Source organism: Aphis gossypii, chromosome 2, assembly GCF_020184175.1.
Source record: "Aphis gossypii isolate Hap1 chromosome 2, ASM2018417v2, whole genome shotgun sequence".
In the NCBI taxonomy this organism is placed as follows: Eukaryota; Metazoa; Arthropoda; class Insecta; order Hemiptera; family Aphididae; genus Aphis; species Aphis gossypii.
In genome coordinates, this window is record NC_065531.1 from 64,652,022 (window position 1) to 64,668,642 (window position 16,621).

Consider the following 16,621-nt stretch of genomic DNA (forward strand, 5'->3'; position numbering starts at 1 on the left):
TAAATCAAAAAAGTATGTTTTGTGCCTTGTTTCTAATTTTGAAGAATAATTTCAATTTCCTTCATTATATTTATATCATAATATAAGATATAATGTCAACAATATTCTCGACACTTTTATAGTGTTGTAAGTAACAATTTTGCAATAAAAAATGTTGAAACCTAATGATGACCACACTTGACCTACTTATTTCTGGCAAGTTTTTCTAGTCGATACCTATCTACATATTACTATACTTTTTGAAAAACCTAACTACCTACTTACTGTTATTTTGAAAAGAATTACCTAATTTTTCATGATTTAGATAGGTATTTTATTTTTTAAATTTTGAAGTGATTATTTATATATAAAAATAATAAATATCAAAACATGATTAATAATGAGCATTTTAGATTTAAATAAAGTAATTAAATATAAAATTGATAAAAAGTACTATCCGTAGTCAAAAAGCAACATTATAAGAATAATTCTTATTTTGGGTTAAATTACACCCTAAATCAGTTATTTCATCTGCTAATTTATTTAGAATTATGTTTTATTTAATCTTTAATACAAGGCTGGGCAAGTTAATGATTTTTTTTAACTTAGTTAAGTTAAAAGTTTATACACATATTTTTTTATATGTTAGCATTAGGTTAGGTTTATTTATAATTTAATTATTTATAAAATAACGTAACTTAGATTTTATTAAAAATAACTCGTTATTTATTAAGTTATTATCAATAAACATGAATTAAGTTAATGAAAATTAAATTCAAAAAAGTTAAGTTAAAAAGTTAAAATTAACTTAACTTTTAACTTAACTTTAACTTTTTAACTCGTTTATGCCCAGGCTTGCTTTAATGTATAATATAACAAGGCTATGACGTGCATCAGGACCGTTTTTAAGGGGGGAGGGAAATATGGACATTTCCCCTTTTGAATAAGTTTTGATACGTTTAACTTTTGAGGGAGGGGGGTACAACACAGGACATAAAAAGTGTAAATTCAGCCCTGATTGGAACTATTCAAATAAAATAATGATTTTTAATAATTTACACTGATTCCTTAATATGTGATTTATTACTTTTAAATTTTATTTTATTTTTTAAAGCTTTTATTGACTTAATATTAAATATTCCTAAAACGAATAGAAAATGTTTCTTAAAAATCAAATTATCTAAATAAAATATATTGTATAAAATGGTTTTAATATTTTCAATGATAAATCTGTCATTTTCAAAATAAAAGTAAATATTTAAATAATCTATTATCATGGGGGTTATTATTATGAATAATTATTTGGTTAATTTTGCTTTTTTATTTTTTTATAGTAAAACATACTTTGTACCAATGACCAATATTCACCATATGCATAATATAATGTTATAATTTTAACATATAATGAATCTTAGGGCGACACGATTAGACTTCAGGGCAGATTAAGTGATGTACACTGTACATGTACTGTTACTAAGGTTAATTGTCAAATAAAAATGAAATAATAATTTAAATAAACTTAGGGAAGGTATCTGTATTATAATTTATAAGTACACAGCATAATAACTTACAAAATTAAACATTTTTGGCTCCTCGCCAAGAAATGTAATGTACTTGGAATAACAAAAAATTATGTATAACTAAATTTTAATCAATTGAGTTTGATAATTATTTATAATTAACAGTTACTTATATTTTAAATAGCCTAGAAAATGTAAAAAAAAAAAACAAAATGTTTTATATATATGCTATAGAGTACAATATAGTTTAATTTATAATTGATTTTTAAATTTGAGTCATCAATTTTATTCTTAAAATATTCTTGTCTGTTTTGTTATACAAATTCTCCACATTATTTACTTAGCAGTCTGTAGCTGTCAACATAGTTTTTTTGAGCATACTGCAGTTTCCTTGTATTTTAACTTAACAGACTTCAATAAAATTATTACATAATTACAACAAATTTATATTAAACTGGTTCATAATCAAATCTAATAAATATAAAAATAATACATCACAAAATAACTTATTTAATTTATTCAGTCAAAAGTTACTGACGTAACTACTTTATGATTAAAGTCAAACTTAAATGTATTGTTTTTAATAGTCAGGTCTAAGATCAAAACTAAGAATTTAAAATCTAATAACTTATAACTACATTGGTTTAAAGTTATTGACTAAACATAAATATGATGACAATTAAATATCCAGCAATGATACATCGTTGATGATTGACTGATAAATATACATTATATACTTTTAAAATTAATGTCTTAGGTGAAGGAAACCAACTTGTAATACAACATAATAAAATGCTGATACTGATTACATTAAAACATAAAAACATCATGTTTCGTGCTTTAGAAATGTCATATTTACGAAATACTATAATGTTGTAAGTAGACAATTATTATTTATGCAGAACACCAAGTAAATGAATACATCTACAAAAATTCAATTAGTAATAATTATATATTATATTTGTATGTTGTAAAGTTTAATAATTGTACAAAGTTATAGCATTAGTTGAACTTATAGCCATTAATAGTTGAATAACATTAAAAAAATTAAATTTGTAAATAGAAAGTGCAGTCAGTACTTGAAAATAACTTAAGCAATTTAGCAAGGAAGTTGGTTTTAATTTCATTTCAAAAAGTACAAGTAAAATCTCACATGTAAAATATAAAACCTAAACATATATAAATAAAAAATGAAGTTTATAATATGAATTAATTTTTGCTTTATAAATTGAAAATCAAAAAAAATAATAATTAGTAAGTAATACAATGACGTAAATACAAATTTTGATATAGTTAATAATAGTGTAGTCTGATTATAAGAATATGAAAATTACAACAATATTACTAAAAAGGAACATCAAAATAGGTTTATCAGCATTGTTCTTTTGTGTTTATGAATTTAAATATTATTAAGCTGTATTAAGTTCAAATTTACTGTTATAGTAATTGAGAATAGCATTTTAGTCGACACGGCTTTTCTTAGCTTCGTTAATATCTTCACTTGCTTCATCAGCTTTTCTTTTCATTGCCAATATCTCTTCATTACTGATTTCTTGATCCACTTTTATAACTTCTGGATCACTATCCATCATATCCTCCTTAATTACTGAATCATCTTCTTGTTTTTTATCGGTAACCATATCATGTGCTTGTTCATCGCTAATTGACAAATCATCATCTACTCTTTCTACACAACTTTCATCCTTCTCAATTAAACAATCTTCATCATTTTCCTCAGGCTCAGCTTCATTGTTCTTTTCTGCTGTATTCAGTTCTTCTAAATTGCCAAAAATTTCAAAATCTGGGTCTTCTTCCTGGGCTTTTTCTTTATGTTGCAACATGATTTTGATACTATAGTTTTGAAAGTAATCATCAACACTAAATCTGGATCCATGATTCACACCCGCCTCTGCTAATGTTTTTTCATATAAATCAAGCTCATCATCCTCATCGCTGGAAATTATCATTCTACCATCTACCAAAACATCAGGTGCTACCATGTTTAATTTTTTTTTTAATATCAACTCTTCAAATTGCTTCACCGTTATCTTGTTTACATCAATAGATAATACAATTTCTCCATCAGTAGAACACACCATGCATTTTGGATTTGGTTTTTGGAGAAATTTGTCTTTGACAAGAATTTGACCTTTGTGGTTGGGCAATTCTCTTAAAAATACACTTTGACATCGTTCATATTTTCCACTTAAAATTCTCAAAGCATGAATTACAATCTGCCCAGCAATTATAGCGTTTGCTGTGGCAATTGCAGGAATAATATTTCCTGCCAATGACTTAATATCAAAGTGACTTTTCAAAGGTATGTTAAAAATTGCCGAACGAATATTGCTACTTGATACAACAAAGTTCATGAAATCATCATCATCTTTATCCCAGACTAAACATTTATTTTGGCATATATCTAATTTTTGTTTAATCGATACTATACAAGCCAAAAACATTGACTTACATTGTTCCAGGGTTAACACTTCGCTGTCTAATACATGGCGGTACTCGACAACTTCAGTTTCAAAGAATGATGGTTCCAAAAGTACTGGCTTTACTTTTTTTCCAGTATACATACTTTCCATAGACAACAAGTATTTGATGTCATCATAAAAAATTTTCTCGAGTAATTTTTTTGGATCATATTCAATAATCTCAGCCCATTGACGGGCAGACACTTTTGTTTCAGTGCCGTCATACACAGTCTGTTCGACGGACACGTCTTCATCGGATTCTCCAAATAATTGTCCAAATAAGAACTTGGCCCATACGATACAATGGATAGGTTCTTTAGGAGTGTTTCTGATTGTACACATTGGATACGACTTGGGTTCAGATTTTGGAAGACATTCGTAACACAAACTTACTCCTTTTTTAATGAACTCCACTTGACCACTATAACCCATTGTACCAGATTCAATGAGAGGGATGTCACATGATAGGCACATACGATTCACATGGCTACGAGCCTTCTTGTTGTCCAAAGCATTTATGACCAATTTGAATTTATTAAAGAACGCTACACCATACTTAGTGTCCATAATGTCACCTAAGTGCGACGTAATATTTACATTGGGATTGAATTTTAATACGCTAGTTTTGGCGACATGTGACTTGGCTTTGCCCACAGACTCTTTGTTGAACAGGAACTGACGGTTTAAGTTGCTCACCTCGATAGTGTCCAGATCGATGATCTCCAGTTCGCTAAAACCCGTCAACACGAGGTTCTTAAGAACCTCACAGCCAATGCCGCCTGCGCCCACTAACAGGACCTTGGACTCTTTGATCAGATTTTGCATTTCAGGTTGGAATACTCCAGCAATGGCGGCTGCCATGGTCAATAGGATACTCGTGTACAAACGGTTTGAAGTTCTATTCAGGTGTTCACACGCGGCGTCACTGCTAGGCTACTTTCCACGGTCAGTGTTTTCGCGGTTTTAAAGAATTAGCGATGTCAGTGATAAACGGAACCAAAAATACGGTACTAACGGTAGAAAGATGACACTTGTAGTTAGCAAGAAAAGTAAACAATAATACACTTATAACAGACAACTATGTGAAGTGAACTATGGCGGGAAGCCAGATACGATTATGGTTGGAATGATCGGATAGGTTAAGAATTTAAAATTGTCACAAAATTACTTACAACAATTTAGAGCCAATGGCGTTAAGCGTTTTAGCGTGCGTGATTCCGTTTCCAAGTGCAAAGCGTCGAAGCGAACAAATTACAATAGCCTTTACGGCGTTATGGCGATACTTCGAATAGCGGTTCAAAATTTAATATCTTAATGATACCAGTAAACATTTATGGAGGTATAGCTCTTGGAACAAAAAACCATAAACTTTTATTACGATTATAATATCATATCATATCACAATTTGTTATGTTCATGCGTCCGTCTGATAACTTAATCCTGATAGTATTTTTAAATAATTTCATCTGAATCATGGTCATAAATATTTAAAATTTTTAACTTTTAAAGCTTGGACTTAGATGATGATATTCCGATGTCCGTGATTTAAAGTAGTACGCACGGTTTGTATTTTAATCTTTTTTCTATGGTCTGTATTTAAGACCGCCATCTGCAGACTATCTGAGCGTATTTAAGATATCTAATAATATGATTATCATACTTAATATTTACCAAACATAAATTATAATTTCAGTGTCTAACATTGTCACATTGTCAGTTCTCGGTTTCATTCCTCTTAAGCACATTTCATTTGGCTCTTGATGTTGAGTAAGTATTCAGGTATTCTAATATCGTAATCTTAATTTCTTAACTACTGATGTATTACATACATTATATTGGTGTAGATCTTAATTCATGGTCAGTACGCGTCCATTCGTTAATTATAATTTATAAGTATTTAATTATCATTGTCATTTATTATAATTTATCGTAAATAATTAGTTTGATCAAATATTTTAACATTTTTTAAGTATTTGGAGACATGAAGTGGTTGATGAGAATTCAAATTTCAAGATTTCTAAATATACAATTTAGTGAAGATTCTTAAGAAAATGATATATTTCCTATCCACTTTTGAACGGGCAAACACAACATTTTTAAATCTTAAGTCGCCATCAGATTACTTTTAATCTCTTTCTATTATCTTTTGATTGAGGTCCACAGTTAAGACAAACTGTTAAAATGGCACCTCGTGTGACTCTGGTAAGTTAAAAATAAAACTAACTATTAAAAGTTCAATGTTTGTTAGCCACATGACTACATGAGTATATCAAGTTACTTCTCAATATATTACCAAATTGTACTTTGTACTAGACCTGTGCTCAATATTCAAATTTTAATTTGTTTTTTCCAAACACTGATAAATGAACCCTGTATGGCTGCATGTCTATATTTTAATTCAATCATTTACTTTTGTTTTTTCTAGCTGGATGCCCATGTACTTGACGATCACATTTCCAAAATATTCATTGGCCAGACCTTAAAGGTTTTCAAGTTCTTACCGGTTAGTACTTTATTTTTATTGGAAGCATACTGACAATTTTTTATAAAGTTACAAATAATAATATAAGTCTTTTGATAAAATAGTTCATAATTAAAGTATAATAGGTATGCATATTTTGTATTAATTTATTTTATTAGAATCATTTATCAGCATTTTATCATTAATTATAAATACAGGGTCCAGCAAAAAACCTCCCATTTTTGAAAAGGCAGTTATAAGTAAACAAACAAGATATAGAAAAAATTCTTCTATTTTTAAATTACAAATACTATGCCTTTTTACATTTATAAAATAATTATTTAGTTTTTAACATAACGTCCGTTAAATGTTGTACTTCATTGTTGATACATTGACAAAGCCTTTCCTAAAAGTTGACCATTACCCCTGAGGTCACTCAATGTATCACCTTGTGGTTAAATTCTTTGTGGGCATTTTAAGGTGCAAATTTACAGTCAGCGCGTCACATCCCTACAAACACTTAAGGAGGAAATCACTCAGGCAGTGGCTGCCATTAAACCAGAAATGATACAAACTTCCAGAAAAAGCTTTATCAATGTATTAACAGGGGTATTAACAATGAAGGACGACATTTAACAGATGTAATGTTTAAAACCAAGTAATTATTTTATAAATGTAAAATGGCATAGTATTGTAATTCAAAAATAAGAGAATTTGTCCTGCATCTTAATTCTTTGTTTACTTGTTACAGCCTTTTGAAAGACATGAGAGTTTTTTGCTGGATAAATAATATTTTTGTTTTTCTAATTTGGCGTATGGATGTTATTTCCGACATATCAATTAAACATAACTGTCCCACCCAGCTTTACTTTTTTTTACCATTCAACAACAACATTTTAAGTGTGAATCAAAAACCACAAAATGTCTTGTACTGTTACCCAATACTAATTATTCACTAAAATACTAATTTTAATAATAACTAATAATTAACACAGATGAAAATTTATCTTTATATTCATATTTTTTGATGATTTAAGAAAGGTAATAACTCGATTTTTTTCATTAACTTATAAAATCTAAAATAAGCTTAAAACCTGCTTTGCAATGAACTCTTTCATTAAGAAAAATCAAAATATCGAATGATTAATTTCTGAGAATATTTATGCATGACAAAGATTTCTATTTTCACATTTAAATATATTTATATGATCATATCTTTATTTTATAAAATTCTTTATTTTTACGCATTAATTATTTGATGCTGAATTTTAATTTCTTGAATTTTTTTTTTCAGTCATGGATTTTAAATAATTGCGAGTTAGAAATAAATGTGATATTACAATTCTTATTGAAATATGTGAGTCAAAATATATAAATATATCATTTGATTAATTTATTAAATGCTTATTTTACATAAAATGTATTGATGTATTTTTTAGTATTCTGTGACAAAATCAAAAGCAACATTTGGTCAACAAATGCTTGGAGTTAGATTCAAACCAGATCAGCTAACTGATACAAAGTTAGCTCTATTTCAACTGTTTACGGTCGGAGCTGAGTATATACAATCAAAAGTAGAAAGTCCTTCAAAAAATTATTTAAACAATGTAAATAATTTATCATTTTATACAGTTTGATTGTAAAAATATCTAATAATTGTAAATTTCAGATAAATGCCTTACATTTGATTGTTGATTTTTTGAAAGCGGCATCTTTCTTAAATTTTCTACTTTTTCTGCAACAAGGCAAGTACCCAACATTAACTCAAAGGCTTTTAAGTCTTTCGCAAGAGTCAACCCGTAAAAGAAATATAGAATACACTTATATGACAAGAGAACTGCTATGGCATGGTTTTTCTGTATGTATCACATAGCCTGTAGTTTATACTTTATACCTTATAATTCATAATAACACTCGAAGATAGTCATTTATTTTAATATTTAGTGAAGCAGGACAATATTGAGGTTTTAATTTGATACCCAACGAATTTTCCAATATTGATTTAACATCAATATTAATATTAATTTAAAATTTAAATAAATTATAACGTCTATTTATGATTTATTTAAATTAATTATTTTGATAGTAAATGTAACAATATAATCAGATATTACTATTATACTCTAATATATTGAATATAAGCACTAAACAGCCAAATATTATTTAATATCATTCATATTATTTTTATAATTTTGTTTGTTTTTTATTGTATAGTATAAGTATTGTATAAGTATAGTATAAAGTGATAAATTTATTAAAAATTAATTGTGAGTGCAAAAAAATGCCTTATCATTTTGATACTATGATATTATTTGTATTTAATATTGATATTAATAACTATTTTATGCTGGTATACGATAACAACTCAAAAGAAGATACTGCTGTACTGCATCACTAAATAAATATTTACTTATACTATATAATAATATAATATATAATTAAGAGGACGCCATATTCACTTTAATTTATAAGCAACATATTATGACTTATGAGTATCTTATGTTAAAGCTAACAACACATAATGGGTTCTACTGAATGTAAATTAACTAAAAAAAAAAATATTGAAACATCAACATTTTCAGAAAAATAACTCTACAAAATGACTATCTTTCATTTTTTTGTAAATAATTAAAGGAAAAATTATTTTTTAACTTTTTACCGAAACATTAAATATAAAATACTTATAGTCCTTGTCTATGTGAGTGTTATTAAAAAATAGAATTATAATATCTCCATTATTTTTGGAGATGTTTCAATGGGTAAATCCTCACTGAACATCTTGTGCATATTAAATGTTTAAATTTTTAATTTTTTCAATTAAATGTTTTATTTTACCAAGTGTACTAGATATAATGTTGAATGTCATAGTATGGAAAATATTATAGTTAGAAAATTTAGAAATTTAGGGAAAATTAATTACCACCCTAATATTAAATTTAAATCATATTACTTAATATAAAAAACTTAATTTTTGTATTATATATTTGTATAATAATTTATACCTAACTTATTTAAAGTTTTATTCACAAAGACATTTATATTCAATTTTTATAACAAAATATTTAACTAATGTAATTTAATAGACTTTCTTATAATTTATTAATTGTTAATATTCTTCAGATTTCAATGCATTGGTATATTTTTTCAATATTTTAGTATAGTTAATTATTTTTAACAAATTCATTAATTATGATCTAAGCAAATATAATCAACTCCTAAACTTTATTTTTTTATATTTTAAACAGAATATTTATTATTTTTAATTGTGATTTGAAAATAAATTACAATAATTAAATTCTATTGATTTATAAATACATTTTATTATATATTTTTATCTTTGGTTTACATTTTACAAGTTAATTTAATTTATTACTGGTTAACATTATAGTATATAAATTATGTTTATAAATTTCTAGGAGCTGCTGTTATTTACATTGCCTCTGATCAATTATCAGTCTTTAAAACATAAAGTATTCAGATTAATGCATTCAAGTTCACAACACAATGACAAAAAATGGATTGAAAAAATGCCATTTATATGTGCTAGAACAGTGTGTAGTATTTGTCAAGAAAAACCTGTGTTACCACATCATATAAAATGTTCTCATGTGTTTTGTTTCTACTGTATAAGTGTAAGTTGAAATATAATATATTAATGTAATATAATAGTAATAATATATTTTCTTAAATTATAATTTATTTTTGTTACAGTCAATGAGAATGGTTGATGAAAAATTTGAATGCCCCGAGTGTTATCATTTTGAAATTAATATAATACCAGTAATACTCGATTAAATTTATTGGTAGTATTCAAAGTGCTTGAGATATATCAATAAATTATTGTTAATATTTTATTTTTTGGTTGTATAAATTATAGTTGGTTTGTTATTTTCGACATATTTAAAATAATTTTTTATTGAAACTGTTGAATAAATAATATATATTTTCTTGTTTTTATGTTGAGGAAAAATACATATGGTGTTTATATTATTCTTTTTTTAATATTTTTTGATTTTTTGTATATTTAAAGATGTAATATATTTTTAAACAGTGTTTTCTGAATAAGCAACAGCAATAACAATCTAAGCAACAACTCTCTCTGGTCAGAAAAGAACACATCAAATTTATTTGTGAATGGATACCATATATACTTGGATTACAGTTGATACCAAGAAGTAACTAGAATTACCTTTGGTAGTCAATACATTTTTTATGGTGATAAGCATATTGGTTTGCTACATCTTAAAAATACTTGAATTTATAAATATATTAATGATATTAGTTATTTATTATTAAAGTTTAAAAAAAAATAATTTGTTTTATGGTACTAAATTGTGATTTATAGTATGAACTGCAATGTAAAAAAGCGGGCAAGTGAGTACCGCTCTGCTGTACATTAGGTGCCGTATGGATCATTATTATATATTATAGGAGTGTTAAATTTGAATCCAATGATAGTTATCATTGTATACGAAAAACGATTCTGAACGAAGATGATTTGTCAGCCTAGGATATAATTTCGAGTGGTTGGTGAAAAAGGTGGTTTATGTTTTAATGGCCTGAATACAACAAAATTTAAGTTCTTTTATAATAATTGTAAGCTAAACTTATGAAAAACCTTGTATTAAATTTTCAACTCTTAGCTACTTATACAAAAATTTTTATGAAATATACCTACAAAATAATTTGCAAGTATTTATAGTTTTGACGAATTTTTGTCAATATTTGAACTTCAAATGCTAATAAAAAAAAAATTGTGCCTATGTATTCTTATAATTTTTTAATCACTATAATAATAACTTATGAGGAACTTTGCATTAAATTTTCAAGTATTTTGATAGGGCCAAAAAGATTTTATCGACACATAAAAAAACAATTTTCAGAAAAATTGAAAATTTCAGTTGTCTATAAATAGTTCAAAAAAAGTCCAAATATTTTGAAATTTAAATCACGTAAAGAAAACGTGAATCTTAATAACTGGTAAAATTTTCATGTATCTACGACTTATACTTTTTGAATAATAACAAATATCAAAAATCGTTTGAGGCTAAACTGTTATTTAACGCGGTTTTGTAAAAATTTAAATTTCAAACACTCATAAAATTTTTTTGTCTGAATCCGGTAGAGTTTTTTTTACAGATATTTGAAGGAAAATTTATGGAGAACCTTGTACCAAGTTTTCAAAACTTAGTTATAAAAGAAAAAAATTTTATGATTTTTCAACTTCAAAATTACTTGCAAATTTTCGCGTTTTCGACAGATTTCGTAAAAATTTGAACTAAAAACGCTTATAAAAAAAAAATTGTGACTAACGATTTTTAATTTTTTTTAGCTACATTAAAGACAACTCATAAAGAACCTTGTATTAAATTTTCAAAACTTTTTGGTCATCCAACAATTTTTTATCGACACTTCAAAAAAAATTTCTCAAAAAAATCGAAAATTTCAGTGGTCTATAAATAACTCAAAAAAAGTCAAAATTTTTTGAAAATTAAACTATACATGGATACCACTGACATTAACATTTGGTGAAAATTTCAAGTATTTTCAGTGATTAGTTCTTGAATTACAACCATAAAAAAAAAATCGATTTGGTCGAAAACTGGTTTTGCGTAAAAATTGCCGTTTTCCGTCATTTTTTTTTTGTTTTTTTCGATTTTTTTGAAAACTGTTTGAAAATGTTAACTTTTTACCTCTATAATGCACCAAGGATATTCACTTTTACATCGGAAACCACCCCCATTGTTTGAAATTGGAGCATTATTTCGACTAGTTATGCTGTACACAGACACAAAAACTAAAAAAAAAAAATAAAAAAAAAAAACACATCATTGTAAAATCAATACATTCATCACTTCGTTTAGAATCTAAAAAAATGGTAAAAAAAATTTTTGATTATTGATTTATACCAAATAATATATTTTGTGAAAAATTTGCCGTTTTTATTTAAATTTTAAAATTAAAAATTTGAGTTTAAATATTAATAATTTTGTAATGGTAGCTTTTTGAAGATAATTAAATTTTATATATGAGTCATCTTCAATTAAACAATCTGAATAAAATGTATAAAGCGAGTGACAAAAGTAAAACTGAGGTAAGTTTTTTAAATAAATGAATTAAAAAATTTGTTTTGAGATAATATAGTCGTATTAACTGGTGGTAGTGATGTGTTGTGTCAATTAACAGGTACATACCTATTTAGGTAATGACATATTTTAGTTATAATACCTATTAGTTTTTATTTTAATGATATTATAAATAACTGATTAGTGATAGTTGATAAATAATTTTTGATTCGTTATCATCTTCAAAATACTTGTCATGTCAAATAATTAAATTATCTAAAGACACAACACACAAATATCTACATTACATTACACAATAAATTTTTACATTTTTAGAGAGTAAAAAATGCGCCTCATCGTTTAATGCTCTTTGCAGAGTTATGATTAATGGCTTTATTAAACTAATTTTTGAGACTGTACATCGTACATGCCAAAATTTTGAGCGCGAATAAACTGATAAAAAAAGATAATTATGTTTTTAGACGTATAGAGGAAATTATTTTATCAAATTTGAATATTTGATAGAAAAGAGTACGTGGACGAAGAGAGTAGGTACCGGCTTTGTAAGAAACATGTCACCTACCATATCATTATTATTTGTAATCTGTGTTTTTTGTATGTTGGGCCTATATCAATAATAGGTAGGTATATTATTCAAAACGGGTACTATTTCATTGTGATTGTGTAGGTACCTATTTGGTTTGATATTTTCTTAAATACGTAATCGGCTATAAAAAATACCTACACGTCCTCACTCCTCAGTGGAAAGCTGCCATTAGAAACATATAGTATTATAATATTATTTATTATCAACAAACCTTGCACGGAAATTTGAGAAGAGAAAATAAATCAAATACACGTCACATTTTACAAAATACCTACAGGTAGGTCGTAGGTATTATATTTTATATTATTGGTGCCATTTATACTTATCTAAAGTAATTAAGACAAAATGATTTTCGTTATTTGTTATTACTTATTACTAGTGGTGTAATTACGGGGGGGGGGGGGGTAATTTGGGTGTCGTATTAACCCCTCTCCCCCATGACTTTTTTTTAAAAAAAGACTGATTATTGAATATTGTGTAATCATTTATTTCCGTGTCACATGCGTTGGAATGAGATGCGTATGATAAATACTGTCTTTAAACTAACCTTGGGGGGAGGAGAGGTTATAGGTAAGTTAAGTTTAAAAACATTTCATCCCCCTTACAAACATGACTAAATTACGCCACTGTTTATTACTAATAAATAATGACTAGAGTCTATAATGCTTATTGATTTTAGTAGGTACTTGGGCACATATCGTATCTGCAACCGTACGTTTTAAGAATTTAAGATGTGAGAAAAGTTGTTAATATTAAAAACAAATAAAAAATAAAATATTGATAAACACGCGATGTCGTTACAAAACAACTGAAATCAAAAAAAAAAAAAAAAAATAAGAAGTATAAAAATACTTAGGTATACTCACATTTTGAAAATAGTAAAATAATTTATGTGAATACATAATATTTACACATTTAGACTCATGGCCTATGGGTATTCATACAAAATAAATTTCTTACCCGTTGGGTGTTTACCCACAGGACCACTGCCTGTCATCACAATAATATACTATTATTATACCCGTGATACTAATTTAACTAATTATTTCACATTGAACAATTTATTTATTTTTTCTTATTGCACATTAAATTAATAGATAATTCAAACAATTTAAGTGGTACCTAGTTGTTAAGGTTTTCTTTGTTATTTTTTTCTGTAAAAATATTATTCACTCTGCCAAATAACTTGAACCTACTGTAGCGTTGAATGTAAGTGCTGCCATTAGGCAGAACCATAGCGACTTTGTTTTTCCTCTGTATATACGTTCACACATTATTCATGTCTTCGTATAATATTTAAAATTAGCGTTCTCGTGTGTGCATTTATTTCAGTTTTCTTATCCAGTGCCTTTAGGCGTAATCTACAGTTTTTCAAAGAAACTATGTATACGTTAAGGTTCTATAATTTATTAATTTCTAAAATTCCTCAGCTCGAGTGAAATACAGTTCTATGCGCAACTATGTTATTTAGGCTATTGGCGTGTTATTTAATTCCACGAGTATTTCATGTTAAAAAATTATAAAGTTAGAATCGATATTGTTTCGGATTGGATCAGACAAGTCGTGGGGGAGAGGGGTTCTTCGATAAATCGGCTTCCATAAAAATAAACATTTGATTGCTTCGGAAATATGGAGTTGCACATACCTATTATACCTACATAATAATATTGTCTGTGCGACTCGCCGCTCTTGCCGATCCATATTTTATCTCTAATGGCTTATTGCTGCGTTATTACGCGTTTATCTAGATAATCGCTAAACCGTAAAATATTATTGATGACATTTCCAAAAGCTTTTTTTTTGATTAGGTTATGCTTAAAATGTTTTTTTTTTTTAATGCAATATAATGTGCCTAAATATTATAATATTATGGCTTTTAAATTATACGCATCACATACTCAATCACTTTATTGTACAACTAAATTAGTGAAATGATTTTAACACCAAACATTTAGTTCTTTTTACCTACTTGTCCTTTTGTACGAACTTATTTTCACGCGTTACCTACATTAAATCAAATGTATATTTTACTGATTAATAAATGTATATCAAATAAAAACCAATTAGGTAAATAATACAAAAAAATATTTATTCAAGTAAACCAATACGATTTTCGGCATTTGTCTAAACATAAGCACCTGTTTTTAAATTTATTTTAACCGTACTTAGCGATTGCTGTCTATCATCATCGTTTTATTTATGGAAATATTCGGTATCGAACACCATAATCTTCCCGATTGACCGGGTTCAGTTGAAACTTACTGCACCGAATAAACGGTGGCAGTCGGTGGCCATCAGTTGTTATATAATCTGTATATTATAGGCATAGATTCGCATAGTCGTCTTATCATTGAATACCTATACGATAAATGGCGACTTTTTGAAACTATTTTCACAGAATAAAACAATGTTATTTCTAAATGATCACTTTTTGGTTTCACTATCAGCTCCATTATCAGGACCACAGGAAACGATGACAGAATCTTACTATCGGATGCTGTATTATTCTGCATGGTTTTTAATATAATATTATTATTTTAATGCTTTGAAAATATAGAATAATAATAATAATAATTCAATTCATTTTTGGAACTATTAATACCGAGGACTGAATTATATAATATGTTATTTATTTGTTTATTAAATATATTATTCAGTATAAAAAATAAATGGTATTATTAAATTTATTACTTTTACCATTGATTATAAATACTAGTATTTATAATCAATGCTTTACTAAGAAAAATTTCAATAAAATATATTAATGGGAAATTATTTATATCTGTTTAATGTTTATACATTTTTAGATTCTAAATGAAGTGATGAATGTATTGATTTTATTACAATAATAATTTTTTGTTTTTGTGTCTGTATACAGTATAACTTGTCGAAATAATGCTTCAGTTTTCAAACAAAGCGGTAAAACAAAAAAAATGTGACGGAATAATGAGAATTTTTTTGCAAACCAGTTTTTAAGAAAATCGAATTTTTTGTATGGTCGTAACTAGAAAATAAATCACTGTAAATATTTGAAATGTTCAAGTCAAAATACTTGAAAATTTATTACCGAGTTCTTCATGAGTTATTCTTATTAAAGGCACACATTTTTTTTATTAACTATTGAAGTTCAAATATTGAAAAAATTCCTCAAAATTATGAATATTTGCAAATAATTTTGTAGTTAACAATTTATAAACAATTTGTATAAGTAGCTTAGAATTGAAAATTTAATACAATAGGTTTTCTATAAGTTTGGCTTACAATAATTTTAAAAGGAATTGAGCGTTGGTCAATTAAAAATTGTTTATCTTAAGTTTAAATTTTTACGAAATCCAAAATTTACTCGTAAAATAACGATTTACTGTTAAATAATTTTAGTTTTTTGTTATAGTTAAAAATTACTATTCGTATAGAAACTTGAAAAATACACCAGTTGCTTAAATTGGCATTTTCTGCACAAGATTTAATTTTGGGGCATTTAGTTCATTAAAACAAACCACCTTTTTCAC

General features: G+C 26.5%; 2 protein-coding genes across 4 annotated transcripts; one reads left to right on the forward strand and one right to left on the reverse strand.

The window, feature by feature from the left end:
• Positions 1-1,498: 1,498 nt before the first annotated feature.
• On the reverse strand, positions 1,499-5,249 carry LOC114131502 (SUMO-activating enzyme subunit 2). The gene has a single exon (XM_027996731.2). It carries the CDS (start codon positions 4,838-4,840, stop codon positions 2,960-2,962), a length of 1,881 nt encoding a protein of 626 aa, XP_027852532.1. The 5' UTR covers positions 4,841-5,249; the 3' UTR covers positions 1,499-2,959.
• Positions 5,250-5,400: 151 nt separating this feature from the next.
• Positions 5,401-10,430, forward strand: LOC114131503 (peroxisome biogenesis factor 2). 3 transcript variants are annotated; one of them, XM_050202198.1, is made up of 9 exons: positions 5,403-5,541; positions 5,673-5,746; positions 5,950-6,181; positions 6,405-6,482; positions 7,735-7,797; positions 7,880-8,047; positions 8,110-8,298; positions 9,857-10,072; positions 10,152-10,430. In XM_050202198.1, exons 3-9 carry the CDS (start codon positions 6,161-6,163, stop codon positions 10,233-10,235), a joined length of 819 nt encoding a protein of 272 aa, XP_050058155.1. In that variant the 5' UTR covers positions 5,403-5,541; positions 5,673-5,746; positions 5,950-6,160; the 3' UTR covers positions 10,236-10,430. The 3 variants fall into 3 exon arrangements, with proteins under 3 accessions (XP_050058157.1, XP_050058155.1, XP_050058156.1); XM_050202199.1 differs by having other exon boundaries at positions 5,408-5,532; XM_050202200.1 differs by lacking the exon at positions 7,735-7,797 and having other exon boundaries at positions 5,401-5,541.
• Positions 10,431-16,621: the final 6,191 nt, after the last annotated feature.